General features: G+C 39.9%; 1 protein-coding gene across 2 annotated transcripts in view; it reads left to right on the top strand.

Annotated features, from left to right (window-relative positions):
- Window positions 1-17912, top strand: part of HYCC2 (hyccin PI4KA lipid kinase complex subunit 2) — a 48338-nt gene that overhangs the window by 8790 nt on the left and 21636 nt on the right. For both annotated transcript variants that reach the window (XM_083629763.1, XM_083629764.1), the window contains exons 3-8: window positions 11049-11145; window positions 13171-13248; window positions 14170-14271; window positions 14665-14844; window positions 17035-17115; window positions 17607-17722. In XM_083629763.1, the coding sequence (XP_083485889.1) occupies window positions 13198-13248; window positions 14170-14271; window positions 14665-14844; window positions 17035-17115; window positions 17607-17722 (530 nt within the window). In that variant the 5' untranslated portion in view covers window positions 11049-11145; window positions 13171-13197. The remainder of the gene's footprint in view (window positions 1-11048; window positions 11146-13170; window positions 13249-14169; window positions 14272-14664; window positions 14845-17034; window positions 17116-17606; window positions 17723-17912) is intronic.

Raw genomic sequence — 17912 nt, 5'->3', positions numbered from 1 at the left:
CCATCTCGTCTTCTGTTGTCCCCTTCTCCTTGTGCCCTCCATCTTTCCCAACATCAGGGTCTTTTCCAGGGAGTCTTCTCTTCTCATGAGGTGGCCAAAGTATTGGAGCCTCAGCTTCAGGATCTGTCCTTCCAGTGAGCACTCAGGGCTGATTTCCTTCAGAATGGATAGGTTTGATCTTCTTGCAGTCCATGGGACTCTCAAGAGTCTCCTCCAGCACCAGAATTCAAAAGCATCAATTCTTCGGCGATCAGCCTTCTTTATGGTCCAGCTTTCACTTCCATACATCACTACTGGGAAAACCATAGCTTTTACTATACGGACCTTTGTTGGCAAGGTGATGTCAAAAGAAGAGTTATTTTAGGTTAAGGTTACCAGATTTTTTTCAGTGAATCTGGGGACGCTTTTCAACTTCAGTGGATTTTCTATGGGGACTGGTTTGTAAATCCGGGAAACGGGGACGTCTGGTAACCTTATTTTAGGTACTTCCTGGATGGGAGGTTGCGGGGGGGGGATGTACAGGTTATATCAGAGATTAAATGGAGGTTTAGATTGTTTTGTAGGGCATATCAAGCCAAACAGTCTTCTCAGACCAACTTGCTAGCATCTGATATTCCTTGTTCCCATTTCTCTCTCTCTGTCCTAATCCTAGCTGCTGTATTTCTTTATAATGCTACACTTATTACACTGCCACTGAGATAGAGGAGGAGCCATAGCTCAGTGATGGAGCACATGCTTTACATTCAGAGGGTCCCAGGTTCAATCCCTGGCATCTCCAACTAAAAGGATCTGAGAGATGCTGGAAAATGCCACTACCTGATTATGGAAAGTTGCTGCCAGTGAGTTGGTTCTCAGTTATATTTGATTATTCTCATATTACTTGCCTTGTACTGTACAAAGTACAGTGGTACTTCGGGTTACATACGCTTCAGGTTACAGACTCCGCTAACCCAGAAATAGTACCTCGGGTTGAGAACTTTGCTTCAGGATGAGAACAGAAATCGCGCGGCAGCAGCGGGAGGCCCCATTAGCTAAAGTAGTGCTTCAGGTTAAGAACAGTTTCAGGTTAAGAACGGACCTCCGGAACGAATTAAGTACGTAACCAGGGGTACCACTGTAGAGCAGGAGAGAAATATTTTAAATAAATGTTTGATACCCTCTTCACCTGCAGCTTCACGTAATGCATACTAAATTGTTTTCAAAACCAACGGGAATTTAATCAGCAAGTTTTGATGTAAAAATTAAAAGTAAGAAAATTCCACCATGAAGGGCTTGCACATGGATCCCAGCTGGAATGTACTGGAGTATATTGACCTCTTCCCTGCCAGGAGAATATTATTCCATGAAGTTGGGTTCAGTGTCTTGAGTTCTCTAAGCTGCAGAACTATGGAGAAGTATTAAGTATTTTCTCTTTGGCGGATGATAATAAAGGGCACAACAGATTAATGAACAAAAACTGTTTTTAAGATGTAAAAACTAAATAACCCTGATGAAATTGGTGTTCTCACTGAATTCCACTTTCAGTTGAAACAAAAGTTAATATTTAAGGTATGTGTTTAAGTTTTCATGCAAACACAATGTCAGTTCAGCACCTTGGTTTTAATTAATCATTCATCCATAACCTCATTATTTTATAATACAGCACCGTTACTTGGTTGGTCACATCCATACATTTACCCCCCAAATTAAGTGTTTAATTTCAGCAAGGTGTAAATGCAAGGGTCTATAATTCTTGGATGGCCTTGATAGCTCAGCCAAAAATTGTGGCCACAAGATTGTGGGTAGCCTGCAGGAAAGGGTGCTATGGAGTGCATGGGATTTGGCTGCTGTTCAGAGTTGCATAGTGTCTTTCCACAGTGGTAGTGACGGAAGCCTTCTGCTTCCCTTTCCTGTGTGGGAGCAGGAAATAGGGGCTTGTTACTTTGTTCCTTCATGGTAGAGAAACTCTACCATGCAGTAAACAGCCCTCTAGTCTTATTGCTAAGATTGAACCTGCAGAGAGGCAGGAATCGCCAGTCAGTCCGTCACCTCCTCAGCTTTTAGCTTAGGGATGGGGGGGGGGAGTTTGCCAAATGTAACACTTAATGATCTCTCAGATCTGAGGAGTAGCTGGTTTCTGTATTGTTGGATTGTTGGCTTCAGATCTGAAGAATAACTGTGCCATGTAAACAATAGGCAGCATTGTATTTAACTATTCAGTAGCATAGTAAATTATTAAACTAGTATTAGAGGGCAGAGAATCTTGTTAATTTTATTTATTTTTCTTGTGTACCTGTTGCAGCAATAAATTCCGCAAGCAGGGCATAAAATGTTATAGGACTTTTTTTGGTAGTTTCTTAATGCAAGCTTTTAAAAACACCTAATTTTTAAGATAAGTAATTCTTCCCTCCCCCCATAAACATATGATATGTAACCTAAGCATCTTATTAATTAGTGAGATTATTCATTTGTCTGTACAGCATAAGTAACAGTTTTTGTGTGTTTCTGCCTGTCACTTTGCTGGTTGGTGCTCTGGCAGAGCTCCCTCTTACTGTAGTAAGGTCTTCTGTTGCCAGAGACAGCCACACACACATATATATGATGCACTGAGGCCCTTTGTGTATTCAGTTTCTCCATTTCATTTAAGAAAGGGCAACATCTTGTGTATGTGGATGTAGGCCTAAAACTGTTAAATTGGCTTTGTCAGTATTTCAGAATCTTTCCATTGAATGTCTCGTACCATATTCTAAGTATATGCTCATGGAATAGATAAATAGATACAAAACTGGGCAAAATGTATATTCTGGAAACATAGTTGTTTCCATATATTCCATATATTCTGGAAACAGAAGCAGTTGATTTAACCATACCACTTATTCTTTTAATTTCTTTTCATGTTCCCAGGTCTGCTAAAAAATAGTAAATAAACTGCAATTTTACAACAATTAAATAAACAAATGAGAACTGTGACAGCATCATATAGATAGTAAAACCAAAGTTACCCAAGTTAAAAATGCTAACATTAGCAATTTTCAAAAGCCTTGGAAAACAAAAGTTTTTGCTTGGTACCTAAATGATGGCAATGAAGACCCCATGTGACCTCCCTAGGGAGAGCATTCCAAAGGCAGGAACCACAACAGGAAAGATTGTATTCTTAGTCCTAACCAGCTGCATTCTACAGACTGTGGGGGCACCCTGAGAGAAATTATTTCAGTTGGTGGGCAGATTTGACACTTGGAAGCTCAGCTCTCAACGCATATCTGCTATCAATGTCCAGTGAACATCTCTCTAATATGATGTCATGCTTCTTGATGTTGCCCTGTGGCAGCCTAGTCAGGGCTTTATTTGTTGTTGGCACAGTAAGTCTTATATGGCCAGAACAACCAAGTTTCAATTACTGTTGCTCCATTGCCTTTTAGCATTGCTTTTTAGGAGCCAACAGATATACTAGGAATAAGAACGGATTATTCTTGCGTATCTCCCTTAAATTTCATGTTGCTGTTATTTGTATAATACAGTTTTGAATCTGAAATTGTATATGGATTTGTTAATGATTCTGAATTGGTCAAGCAGTTTTGAGAGTGCAATTGCCATGATTTGAGAGGAATTGGTTTGGCACTAGAACTTGGGACATGAAGCTTATTGGGAAATTATAATTTGTAGCATTTGTTTCTGCATAAATTTCTCTTGTGCACTCTGTTTATGATTTCTCTTTTAGTTGTACATCTATACTTGTTTTTACATATTGGGTGTGATTCCCACTGCAATTAAAGCATTTGAACTTTAATTTTAAAAAGCAAGCAATTTCCTTCAGCAGTTAGCAATGCTGTCAGCTGTTTACATACTACTTATACTGCTTGCAGCAGCTGGAAACTATATTGCTCAATAAAAGGTGCTCTGTATTTCTTACTTCTAGAGATTTCTGCAGGTTCTGTCTCAAAAACTCTGAAAATGGATGGAAATTAAGAGAAGGATCAGGTCATACTCCTAGTAAGAGCAAGTATTGTGATGCTCACTTCATGCTCTTTTTCCTTTTGACTGAATCAGACACCCATGACACCAGCCTCAAAGGAAGGTAAATTTGGTTGAGGTGCCTGTTCTGGGAGCTTCTTTTCTCCCTAAACTGATCCTAGCTTATGTTGGGATCCTTAAGCATTATCTAGGACAATGGACTGCTGCACCTCTGTGTAATTTACACTTTAAATCTGAAATGAGCAGGTGAGTTGTGAGAAAGACCCAAAGACTTGCCAATAAATGTGGTTAAGAAAAAGGTTCCAGTCTGTCACTTTCTGTTTTAACATTCTTTTTAATCTTCTATCTGTTCCGTTTATATTTTAATGTTGACTAACTACTGAATAATCATTTTTGGCACAGTCCTTCTTGTTAACATTACTCATGCACATATGGTGACTTCTCTTAGGTAATGTGCAAAACCGCTGATCTACTCGAGCTAGATTGTTTGAGATACGTTTGTATAAGAGAACCCAAAGCCGAGCATCTTGATTCTCCTAAAATAGCTACACAAATGTGTATTTCCTTGAAGCATTTCAGAGCTGTTCCATGGTAACATAATGTTGTTGCCATTATAGTTGCCAGCTTAACCCTATTAAGAGTCTGGTCTCAATGATAGTTTTAGCTGGACAGTAGTGCTTATATAGTGAAAAGCAAGTAAAATAAGACAGTAGACTGAAAATCCAGCGGATATACTCTGCCCTTTCTATGTTTCTATTAGGAAATTTTCCGATAGATCTTGTTAATTTGGCCCAAAATAGGTCAAGGCCTATTTTGATTGGCATTGTCAAAACAAAAGGCATTTATTTTCTGAACTGGGATTTGCGAAGTAGTCATCTGCTTCACTGCATACTCTACTGCTTCTACTGCATTTCTACTCTACTCATTTCTACTGCATTTGTGTGCTTGTGGCATAGACTGTATATTTACAGTTATCTGTGCACATGGGATAACTCCGTGCCAGACTGCTCTACAAGTTGAGACACGTATAAGTTCTTTCCATGTTAGCGGTGTTCTAGCACTCCAGAGAATAGAAATTGTAATGTAGAATGTGTACCACTTAAGTGTAGAACACACTCCCACACACACTCATCGTAACATTGTTGGCCAGTGTTTTATGTTGTTATTTTTTTAATTGCTTGTGTGGCTTTTGGGGAACTGTACAAAGTGCACATGAACTGGAGAACAAATAGGCATGTGCATAGCGGTGTATGAAAGGGCAGTCTTAGGAGTCATGCTCAGTAATGAGAGATTTTTGTGGTTGTTACTGCTGCATAACCGCTTATAAATTGATGGGAGCAGAAAGAAGTAGGCTACTCAAAACAGAATGGCTCTCTGACTTTCTTCTTCTTCTTCTTACCTGGAAACTTGGAGGGAAGTCTTCCACATTTTAAAAGCATTTTGTCTTTACACTTAATGTAGCTTAACAGATGAATTTGACAAGAACAGAAATTCTTTTATCAGGAAATGAAAACTGACCTGGAATGGGAAACTGCATGTGTTAGGAACAGAGAAAAGTCAGGTTTTTATTTGAACAAGGCAATCTTCAGTGTTGGATTTAGCATAAGAGAAGCCAAACCTGTTATATAGGAGCTGACGAAAGATGGATTGGAAATCTGTCTCGCTTTGCGTCGGTTGAGCTATCACACAGTAACTGACGAGTGTTTCAGGTTTAGTGTAGGATGACTGCATGATGTTGTTTCTAGGGAAACTGGTGGTGGGAGCATGTAAAAAGGTAAGAAAATATGTTCTCAGGACAAACGCTTAAACGAGTTGGCTTATGAGCTTTTTGTATTTATTGTTATGCCTTTTCAGCTATTTCTTCAGCCTCCAAAGCTTTTGGGTGATGCACTGCATTCTTCTGAACACTGTATATATTAAAACTGTATTCTTAGAGCATCTTCAGTGAATGTCTTTATATCTAGATATTATGAGGTAGAGAGTTACGGGCTGAACTGTGTGGTAGCCATGTTTACTGATTATACCAAATTGTCCAGGGTGTTTAAAACAAAAAAGGGGTTACAGAGAACTCCCCATTGGATCAATCCAAACTGGATAAATAGGCAGTGAAATGGCAAGTTGAATTCAAGGTTAGCAGAAATAAAGTGATGCACATTAGGGCAAAAATAAATAAATCTTAATTTCACATTTATGCTAATGGAGTGACTGACCAGGAATGAGACCTTGGAGTCACAGTATCAGTGAAGGTGCAAGCCCTTTGTGCAGCAGTTGTGAAAAAAAACAGGTGCTATGCTAGAGATCATTAGGAAAGGGGTTCAAAATTGCCAGTATCATAATGGTATTATACAAATCTGTGGGGGGACCACATTTGAAATAGTCTGTACAGTTCTGGTCCCCTCATCTCAAAAAGGATATTGTGGAGCTGGAAAGGGCAACCAAATGGTCAAGGGGTTGGAGATACTCCCTATGGAAAAAGGTTAAATAACATTTTTAGTTTAAAGAAAAGATAGAGTTGTACAGAATTATGCATGATATAGAGAAAGTGGATGAAGAGGTTTTTCACCCTCAGGGGCATCCAATAAAGCTGAATGTTGGAAGGTTTAGGAAAGACAAAAGGAAGTACAGGTCTTATGTGAAATTTGACTCCTTTATTTCATATTTTACAGAAACCCATTCTCTTTTTGGTATTATCTGTTACCTTTTATGTTGCAAGTAGAACAAGAAATGTCGCATTTTATAGATGGACATCTGTTTAGTATAACATAACTGATTTTTGTAGATCAGGAATTGGTTGCACAGTACTGTATATGCCTTGTGGTCAGTATGAAATGTGATACATTGTTGAAGCTCCTGAGGTCCTCAGTTTGTTTTTTGCAACAAGTTGGTAACTTTCCTAATTGCATAGAACTTGATGTATGATAGTGTGCTGCAAAGGCTTAGGCACTAGGTTAGTAAAACGCTCCGGATTTGTTTCCAAATAGGCTTGATTATATGGCCACCACTGTGCTTTTGTTTATGAGAAAAGAGTGGGAAGGATCCTGTACTTTTTGCATGTTAGGATTCTTTTCTGGGACTATACCAGCTGGTGAGCATACATTTTTTTGTTGCTGAATCTGAATAAGTACACATGGAACTTAACAAAAGCCACTCGCCTCCCATAGCATCTCTTTCCAGATTTCAGAAATAAGCAATTAACACAGAGAACTTCTCAACACACGTAATTATTATAAACCATTTAAATGAATGTGCCTGGAAAAATCATTGGCTCCAGGTCCCCCTAAGCTTCTGAATAATAGATGACTTGCATAGGAATATAAAATTAGTTTTCAATTTTCTGATTGTTGAGTTTTAGTAGGAACCAAACATTGTAGCCATTCTTGGGTTAGGTGTACCAATCAGGTTTTTTTTGTCAAGGTTAGATTTCCGTTGCTCCTTAGCTACTCAAATGTTTATTTGCTTGCTTAAAGAAGCCTGAATGGGTCTTAGGTGCAGTGTTCAGTGTCTTTGTTCAGAACCTTAGCTGCAAGTCTCTTGGAGTACTGTGACAAGATGCCCTTTTGATTTGGTGTATATGTACCAATGAGATCTTTTTTTTTTAGTTGTAGTCATGTTGCGACATGCTCATCTCTAGTCCAGGTAGCTATCTGACAGGTGGTTGTAATTTCAGCTGCTATGCTAGAATTTCTTGTCTCTTAAGTAAATAAAAAAAGTTGGATATATCTTATGATGCACATTCTTTCAGTTTTAGTAAAATATTACAGCTTGGCTGAGTTTTTATTATAGTTGCTAAAGTGGTTTTATCATGTGTTATTTTGCTGTCTATGCAGCAGTTTTGTGGCAGCTTTTTGGGACTGGGAGGGCCCTTGTAGAAAGACAAATAACTATTGTTCTAACTGGACCCGTTCACAGGACTATGCATTATTGCTCTTCCTTCCTATCTCACTGTTGGAATAAGCAGGAATGATGTATGTCTGCCACAAACATAGCTACTTCTCTGATGGGAAATTTTTTGAAGATCCACGGTGTGTGCCATTAGAACATTTCTCCTGCATTCCATTTTCCTGGTTGTAAACCCCATAGAACTCTGTGAGACTGACTGGTTCATTAGATAGGATTGGACTGTGACTAGCTAAACAGAGGAGCGATAGAGTTAGGCAGTTCAATTCTATTTCCTAAAATTATTCCATAGCTAGAAATTACATGCTGAGGGTATGAACTGTGTTGTGTATGGGATAATCTCAAATGGTTGAGGTGCTGCAAAGTGTCCATGCTTTGTGCAGCAAAGCTAGTAAGCAATAAATGCACCATCTGACAAGTTTAATGCCAACTTTATAAATAAGCCCACAAAAGTTACTACTGTATCCTGTAAAATGTTTATTAGTCTGCTGTGAGCTGGCAAAGGGAATTCTGGCCCCTCCTCCAGCAGTCTACTGCATTTCTAGCCAGGGGGACAGAGTGCTGTATAGAAATTCTGTGTTTCTTTGCTATATGTGATTTATTGTCCCTCAGCCATATGCTCAAATCCAGTCATACCTCGGGTTACAGATGCTTCAGGTTGCATGATTTCAGGTTGCGCACCACACTGAACCCGGAAGTACCGGAACAGGTTACTTCCGGGTTTCGGCGCATGTGCAGAAGGCTAAATCTTGCTTTGTGCATGTGCAGAAGCGCCGAATCCCAACCTGCGTGTGCGCAGACGCGATGCTGCAGGTTGCGGACGCTGCGGGTTGCAAATGTGCTTCCCGCATGGATCACGTTTGCAACCCAAAGCGTCCACTGTAACACACAACAGAACATACATATACACACCTCAGGATACACTACAATAGGGGTGGTAGCCTACATGTCTGTCTTGATCTGCCGGGGCCCACCTGTCAATCCATGTGAAGAACATACTGGCAAAGCAGAACTTCTTCACCTACCCCTGTGGGTCAACTTGCCAGGTAGGTATGACTGCCCACCTTTTCAGTCACCCAGTGCCATTGTGACATCAGATGATTGACAGGTGGGTGACCTGCCTTTGCCTGTCAAAGTTGGCCTGTATAAGGGGGAAGAGATAAAAGGTTCCTCAGCCCTGCACTGCAATGTTTTGTTGCAGGGCCACATGTTTTGGTCTGACAACTATGGCAGACCCTAATCTCCAGAAACCACCCCAATTCCTTCCAGAGTCCAGTTTGTTGGTCTGCCTATTTTTATTACTACCATACACCATAGCCACAGGAGACTCTCAAAGCAGCTTGCAAAAGATTTGCCCAGTGCTATCACATTTAAAAAGAATTGCACATATGGTCAGAAGAATGGTGACAAGCTTATTCAGACAACATTTCCCCCCTCCTTGTTCATCTTGGTAGGCCTTCTGGCCTTGTGTTACCAGGCAGCAGACTTGCTCAGACTCTCTGAGGTGAGTGAGGCTAAGCACCTGCTCAGGCCATGATGAAGCCAAGTCTTTCCTTTGCTTGATGGGAAATGGAAAACTGAAGTATTAAATCTTTTTGCAAATCTTGGTTGAGACAAGAACACCTTACAAAAGAGTAACCTAATGTTAAGTTGTATGTTAAAGACATCTCTTGCATAATTTGTTTATTTAGATTATTTATACATTGCTTTCTACAAATCAGTTAATCATGACACATGTCTTTACTTCTCTGTGTGTATTTGCAACAAGAAGCTGAAGTTGAATTTATGGTGCAGGATGACAGGCCAATATTTTCTTAATTTTGAAGTTTGACATAGCATTCCAGTATCTAATTCTTGCTAATATAAGTGGGTGGGATGGTGCTGTGTTGGTCATACAGTGGAAAGTGTGGCAGTTGGGAACAGCAATATAGCCTAAGTTGCATACATATATCCTGAATGGATATATTCCTGCAAACCAAAATGAGATGAAATGACATGATTAAGGCAATCAATTCTTTTGAGTGTGGGATTGCCATTTCACAGATGATTTTATGTTCAACGTTTTGGCTTGAGTACTGATACCTCCCTCCACCCCCCAAAAAATAGAATTGGAAACTTGTTCTTGAAACAATTTGATATATTCAGATTTCTAGATGCAGATTTTTAGATATTAAGCAAAGAACTGACAGGACATTTTTTTTGCAAAAAAAAAAAAAAAAATCCCTGTCTTGTCAGCTCTGTTAAAAGTATTCTGCTCTTGGTACAAATGTTCTATTTTTATACTGCAATATGTTTTCTATGTTCAGACACCATAAAAGGCTCATCTTGATGTCAAACTAAACCATGGTTTATCTTGATGAAGATGAGCTGCAATGAGCCAAAATCTTGTATCCTCATCCCCTCTTGCACTGTGGCCACAAGAATCTTTTACTTCTGTTTCTGATTAACAACCACTGTTATGTGGACTGTGGTTTAATTTTTGCTATGGCTTGTTTGAAACAAGCCAACTTCAAGCCGTAAGTTATGTAGCTGGCTTGTTCAACTAGCCATATTTAATCTTAACTATGGTTTAGGCTTTGGATGTAAAGCTAAACTGCAGTTTAATCAAAAACAGAAGCAAAAGCTTCTAGTTTTCCACCCTGAGGGAGGAAGTGAATGCACATGTGTGATGTTTGCTGTGGCTTGTTCCATTATAATAAAGTATGGTTTGTCATGATGTCTTAACCAGCATGGAATCCAAGAATCTGGGCATAGCTGTAGGCAATCTGAAGATTAAAGTAACTCCCCTTTAATATTTGCATTATATGTGCAAGAGCTCTTTGTTATGCTCATCATTAGGCCTTTTTTAGCCGAGAATATAGTTTGATATAGCAGTTCGAAAGCACGTCAAAGTGCAAGTAGATAAATAGGTACCGCTCCAGTGGGAAGGTAAACGGCGTTTCCGTGTGCTGCTCTGGTTCGCCAGAAGCATCTTAGTCATGCTGGCTACATGACCCGGAAGCTGTGCGCCGGCTCCCTTGGCCAATAAAGCGAGATGAGCACCGCAACCCCAGAGTCATTCGTGACTGGACCTAACGGTCAGGGGTCCCTTTACCTTTATAGTTTGATATACAATAATGTATGTATTCATGCTTTAACATAGTTTTCACTGCATTTTATTCATTCTTTTTTAAAAGTATACTGTGTTATGTTGTTGGCAGAGCTGGTGATTATTTGAAGGACTGGCAAATGTATCTCGAAGTGGAAAATGGCAGTATTCCATCAACTTCGTTAGAGAACTAACTTATCCAAACAGAGGTAAAGTGGAACACTATATGTACTGTTAAATGTTTCATGTCAATGAGGACAAGTTAAACAATGATGACTTGGTAACCCATAGTTTATTCTGGTGGTGTTATGTGATAGATATTCTCCAATTTTCTTCTGGTTAACTTTGCCAGTGTTTACAAAGGACCAGTTCATACATATGGCTTGATTTCTTCTCATATTATTTGTCTCGCAGTTGAATGTGTGAGCTTGATTTCATTGAAATTGCTGAGTTTGAGTTGAGGTGCAGGTGATTTTTATCTATTGGGTTGGGTCCAGAGTTCAGCACTTACAATGGGACTGGTATGAGCTCTGTTTGTGGTAGCTGCCTCTATGTGATTATCCAGAAAACCCTTTCTCACCACATCACAGCCCAACTGGTACAGCCAAGTCACTTAACCCTTAGATAATTCCCAGGGGGAGGCGACTGCTCTGGGAAGGAGGTGAGAGAAGTCAGTTGCCAGACCCATTTTGCACACTTAACTCTAGATTCAGCTCACAATATTAATCTACACAGAATCAAGTTGCCTCTTGATGCTGCAGTCGAGTGATGAACGTGCATATATGAACCACTTTACAGCATAGGAAATAGGGGATAGTTCAGCTAGTGGAAATCATAGTACATGCCAAGGACGTAGAGAAAAGAGAGAATAAGAGGAGAAGGGGAAGCTCACAGGACCACAGAGGTCACCCTTGGGAAGAAATTCAGGGAAACAAAACCCCACGAAGGATAAGGACACAATGGAAAGGCTGCATGGGCTCCACATATGATGGTTCTAAATCAGTGAGGTAACAGGAAGAGCCCATGCAGTTCTTCAGTCATGGCCAATTGAGAAGCTTGTAAATATTATCTGGGTGAGGGGCTCAGAAAGGAATTGGTTCCATCTTGCCAAAACTCGCTATCTTTTCAACCTATTGTCTTAAAACTGGCATTGTTTTGATATCCTGTCTATCCCTTGCTATTTAGTTCTCTTCCCCCTCTCCCTTCCGCCCTGATATACATTATTCAGCCAAAGGGTCTGTAAATGCAAAGATATATTTTGCTGAATTTCCAGTGTGAATGTGGCATACTACCAAGGAAGCAATAACATTAACACCTTGGCAAGATAAATCACAGAGGTTTCTTATGAATCAGAATTCTCTACAGTTCTTGACCTCTGCTTCTACTATCCTCCTTCCCCCCTACATATATATTAATTTATAAAGGAAATTCTTGTTTGTTTGTTTGTTTGTTTAAAAAAAAACAGTAAAAGCAGCATTTGCCATTATAATCACTCTAATATAGGATCTCAATTATTTCTTTTCCCAGTCACTTAATAGTTGAGTTATCATGGGATTTCACATCCCAGACCTTGTGGCATAATTCTTCAAAGTAGTCTGCTGTTTTTGACTCATTGTGAAAAGGCTTCTCCGAGCGCTTGCCTCTTGCACGGGATCATCACAACTACACAGCAACAAATGGGAAACTTTAGTTTTATTACTAGTAATAGTACTGAGTGTCAGGCTTATTACAAAAATAAACTGTTTGTGAATGTAAAGAGCTGGTTTTAAGACTTGAAACATTTATTTCATGTCTGTTATTTGCTGAACAGAAGTTTCCCAACTTCTCAGCAACAAATAGAGGAAATAGGTATGATAACTTAAAAAAAAAAAAAACTTCAAGAGGCTTTTGAAAACTGTTTTCGTTTGTTCCATGGCCAGGATTATCATTAGAGGATGCTATTGTTCCATGATACAGTTCAGCTTGTTCTGATTCTCTTTTCTTTGTTCTCTTATTTGGTAAGAGAACAAGCACAAGTTGTCTTGAAGAAGTATCTCCTTTTCTTTTCTCTTCTCACTCCACCCCCACCCTTCAGGCACTTAAAAGCGTAATCACATATTAATCATTAGAAAGAAGGTGAAGCTTAAAATAACATGCAGTTTGCTTGAGATAAAATTGCACTATGGGACATTAGAAATCTTTCTTATTAGTATACCTTGTATACTGTAGCTTCATTGCTACTTTCCCTTTCAAAGGTGAATAGGAGTAAAAGTTGTAAGAAAATGCTTGGATCAGAACGTGGGGTTGTAGAAGAATGGCTTTCGGAATTCAAGGTAAGCAAATGTGTTTTTGTTTCTTTCTTTTTTAAAAAAAGTAGGAGTTCAATATGGGTATGTCTTTAAGTTAACATCTTACATTAAAAAGCTGACAGTACCTAACTACCGAAGGCTTTTCACCAAAGCCAGACTAAATGTCTTTCCCTCTGCAGTGTTGGTTGGTAGGTTGAGAGGAGTTCCCTACCAGGACAGACTTTGCTCGTGTGCTCAAGACATCGATTCCATAAATCATATTTTGTTGCATCGTACAAAATATGAGCAGGCCAGAGCTGAACTGATACTACCCTTGCTGGTACCTTTCCCGGGAAAATCAGAGGCTCACTATGTCAGGTTCCTACTGGAAGACCGGACAAATGCTAGAACGTTAGCAGTGGCAAAGTCTTTATCGGTGGTTGCAAGAACAAATGAGCCCTATATTCTAAACAAAATGCTTGATTAACCTGGAGGTAGGCTGTATGATTTGTGTATTGGTTTGTAATGATTTGTTGGGTCTCTGGACTGTAATAAAGATTGATTGATCTTTCTTTTTTATATAAAGAAGGTTGATATGTGTTGCAACTTCCTAGTGTAGCTGCTGGATGTAAGGTAGCATTGGGGCCCCCCAAAAACATTTCTCCCCACCACCTCAATAGTCTGTTGCAGTCCTCTTCAACATTGTCACAAACAGGGCCTACTTTTAACTGAAACACGTATTCGGGGGCCCATTTCCTAACCTCTTACCATATATTTGCATGGTGGTAATGCAACCCACCTTGGATTAGACCATGACCCACTAGGGAGTGGGTCCTGACCTGCCAGTTGAAGACCAGGGGTCTGTGGAGTGCATGGAGGATCTAGACTGGATTTCTTTCTTTCTAGTCAGAGAGGCCAGTGTTTATAAGCCACCCATTCTTGACACTGCTGTATTTCTTCTCCTAGGCATTACCTGAAATGCAAATATCCAGTTATGCAGCAACACTTCACCGGAAGAAAGCATTGGTTCCAGCTCTTTATAAGGTCATTCAAGATCCAAATAATGAGGTATGAGACAGCCAAATTACCCTTAATACAAATAATGTTGTTTTTAAGAGCTTTCTAATTGCCGTTCCATTACCTAACTAGTATGAGCAAAACTCTGTTTCCATCTTTCCTGCATTAGTCTGCTTCAGTGGTCTTTGACAGTTACAGAATGTTCTCTGATTGAGCACAACCAAATTCAGAGTATTTTATCGTATTCGACATTGCTGCATTCCACAAAAGAGTTCTGTAAAATAATGGTTTCTTCTCAAACCATTTTTATGGACTGATAAGTTAATTATTGGCAAATTGTCATTTTAGAACTGATTATTTGTACAGTGTTCCTTGGTAGACAAGATTAATATATATATATTTAATCTCTGGGGTGTCTGTGCTGGGGTTCTTTGTCTCCTCTAGCTTCTGGAGCCTGTCTGCCACCAGCTCTTTGAACTCTATCGTAGTTCTGAGGTTCGTCTCAAACGGTTTACGCTGCAGTTCTTGCCAGAACTAATCTGGGTTTATCTGCGTCTTACTGCCAGCAAAGACAGACAGAGTAACGGTTGCATTGAAGCCCTCCTTTTGGGGATTTACAACTTGGTAAGTAAGACTGATGAGAAAATGGTTGAAAAGTGCTTTGAATTTTTCCATCAGTATAGAGTAAAACAAAATCAAGACACCACTCTTTCACAACAGGCTATAAAGTTTCCAAAACACCTTGGACAAGTTTTATAAGATCAACTCTTATTAAAAATTAGGGTGTGACTTCCCCCACCCCAACTTTTTCGGTAATGCTTTAAAGGAGTGCATATCCTCCTTCTGTCTTTGAAGTTTAGTCCAGACCTAGACAGGGTGATTCTGGTTAGTACAACTGCTGATGTAGGAAAAGGAGTTCGCATTTCCTTGGATTGGGCTGCATTCCCTTGAAATTCTTAATAGACTATTTTGACCCTTTTACAACCTCTAAAGCAGCTCTGTATGCTTTAGCTGCAAGGAAACTCCAGTTGAAAGAAATGGAAAGGATCAGAGCAGTTAGTGTAAGGAATTATTAAACAAATAATAGACATTTTAACGATTTTATTGTAATCAGAAAATGTTTCATTATAATCTTTCTAATGGGGATTTTATATGGAAACCTTTCTGAAAGTTGTCAGGGCAAACAGCTACAGTGGATGATTCCTTGAAAGCAAGGAACTGTTTTTGGAAAGTTCAGCTGACAAATAATGTTTTCACCACAGTCTATTATTTTTGTAACAGCCTCACTTGTTTCTGTTCCGTTTGCTAGTCATTGGCTTTATAGCCCTAGATACTTAAGATGTCCTAGTACCAAGGTATCATCTCATATATATGAGCTTGCCTTCTCAATGGGATCAGTTGCAGAGGCTTTCCTTTGCACCTCACCAAGATCAGAGGTGTGTGATGGGAACATGGTGCTCATGTCTCGTTTTGGGGTCCTGCCTCATGAATAACATTCATTTCTGGCACGTATTTAGCTTGCCAAGCTGATGGTGCTTTCATTGGCTTTCCAGAGGATTGGTTTTTAATGTGACTTTGTCTAACAGATTGGCCAGTTCCGTCTTCTGGATGGGGTTGCACTCTCTGAAGGTACAAGTTTGTAGTCTGGAAGTGCTCTTGGATCCATCTCTGACCCTTGAGGCTCAGTGGGCTTCAGTGGCTAAGAGTTCCTTTTTCCAGCTACATCTAGAGAAGGATAGCATACCCACAGTAATTCATACACTGGTAACTTCAAGACTTGCAATGCGCTTGATTTGGGCCTGGTTTGGAGGCTCCACCTGGTACAGAATGTTGTGGCCAGATTTTGGTGCGGACAGACTTACCGCCAGCACTTGTACTAGTGCTTGAATACTTGTACTGGCTGCCCATGTTCTATGCAACAATGTTCAGCGTTCTTGTATAGATTTACAAGACCCTTAACTCCTTCCCAGCTGAGAAAGACCTGACAAAGACTTTTCTATTCCAACAGCCCTTCTCAGGAAGTTCTCTGTTTTGTGATTAACTTTAATTGATTTTAGCCATGGTATGCTTCAAATTTTTTCGTGTATACCACTTTGACATTCCAGTGACTAAGCAATATTTAAATAGATCAGATAACTGAATTACACTAAAGCTAAAAAAAAAATTACACCCTGTCAGAGCAGCTTACAATTGAACAGTCTTACAATCTAAACAGATGTGACACACAAGGAAAAAAGAGTTGGAGGGAGGAGAGGAGAAGCAAGCTCAGCTGCTAGTTTTTTAATCACACTATATATTTCTTTTTACATAGAATTTGTCTTTCTAGTGGAGCAACTCTTCCCTGGAAAAACTCCCCCACCCAGCACTGTTCATTAGATCTGGGAGCAGAGCAGGTGACAGTATCTGGGCCAAGAAGGCAGGGCTGCACCTTTACTTTTATCTCTTGTTCCCTGCTGTCTGCTTTTAAAAGTTTAATTGCTTGTTCTCCCATTTTAATGTTTTTAATATTTGTTGTAAGCTGCCCTGACTAAATGGGAAGGTGGGGTATAAATATTAACCAGTAAACAACATAGGACTTGCAGAACTATTGAGCAAAGGCTTACAACAACTAACAGTAAAATTGTTGAAAACGGGCTGCCACAATTTTTGCCTGGATATGTAGCCCAAACAGGGCCTCCTTATAGGCCTGGTTTTTCACTTGAAAGGCCGCATTGCTTGCCACAGAGCAACCTTGGCTAATGACATGTACATTTGTTAACAAGGCATTATGATTCAAGGTAACTTGGTTTTCCGATATCTTTCTTTTCATTGCAGGAAATTGCTGACAAAGATGGGAACAATAAAGTTTTATCTTTCACCATCCCTTCCTTATCCAAGCCATCAATTTACCATGAGGCAAGTGTGTGCTTTCCTGCCAACCTAGCAGTTCGAAAGCACGTCAAAGTGCAAGTAGATAAATAGGTACCGCTCCGGCGGGAAGGTAAACGGCGTTTCCGTGCGCTGCTCTGGTTCGCCAGAAGCAGCTTTGTCATGCTGGCCACATGACCCAGAAGCTGTACGCCGGCTCCCTCGGCCAATAAAGCGAGATGAGCGCCGCAACCCCAGAGTCGGCCACGACTGGACCTAATGGTCAGGGGTCCCTTTACCTTTACCTTTAAATGTGTGCTGGTGCTGCCAGGCAGTTGTAATTTTAAAAAGTTTAGGCATTTCATTCTAAGAGAACTCTAAAAAGTAAATCTTAAAACTAAAAAGTAAATCGTAAAGCACCTTCTACAATTCTTGATATATTGTAATAGGATGATCTTTTTAAATGCTACCACCTTATGTTTCCTCTCCTTCCTGAACATCTGTGGTGCCTTGAAGTTTAATGTTTTATTTCTCCACAGCCATCTACTATTGGATCCATGGCTTTGACTGAGGGAGCCCTATGTCAGCATGACCTCATCAAAGTGGTTTATAGCGACCTTCACCCTCAAAGAGAAACATTCACTGCGCAGAACAGGTAAGCAGTTGATTCACCAGAGGGTTCACTACCAGTCTGTCAACATCTTTGTAAGATATGAGGAGAAGTTTGCTTCCAGGTTTTGCAGTCTGAGATAGTTAAGCAGAGCAGAAACTGTTCGATATCTCTGGACAATGGGCATGTTCTATTGCAGGGGCGAGGGAACCTTTTCTGACCGGCAGGCTGGATC

This window comes from Podarcis filfolensis, assembly GCF_964270895.1.
Source record: "Podarcis filfolensis genome assembly, chromosome: 1".
Taxonomy (NCBI): Eukaryota; Metazoa; Chordata; class Lepidosauria; order Squamata; family Lacertidae; genus Podarcis; species Podarcis filfolensis.
The sequence above is the reverse complement of the archived record's forward strand: the minus strand, read 5'-3'. Positions and strand labels throughout refer to the sequence as shown.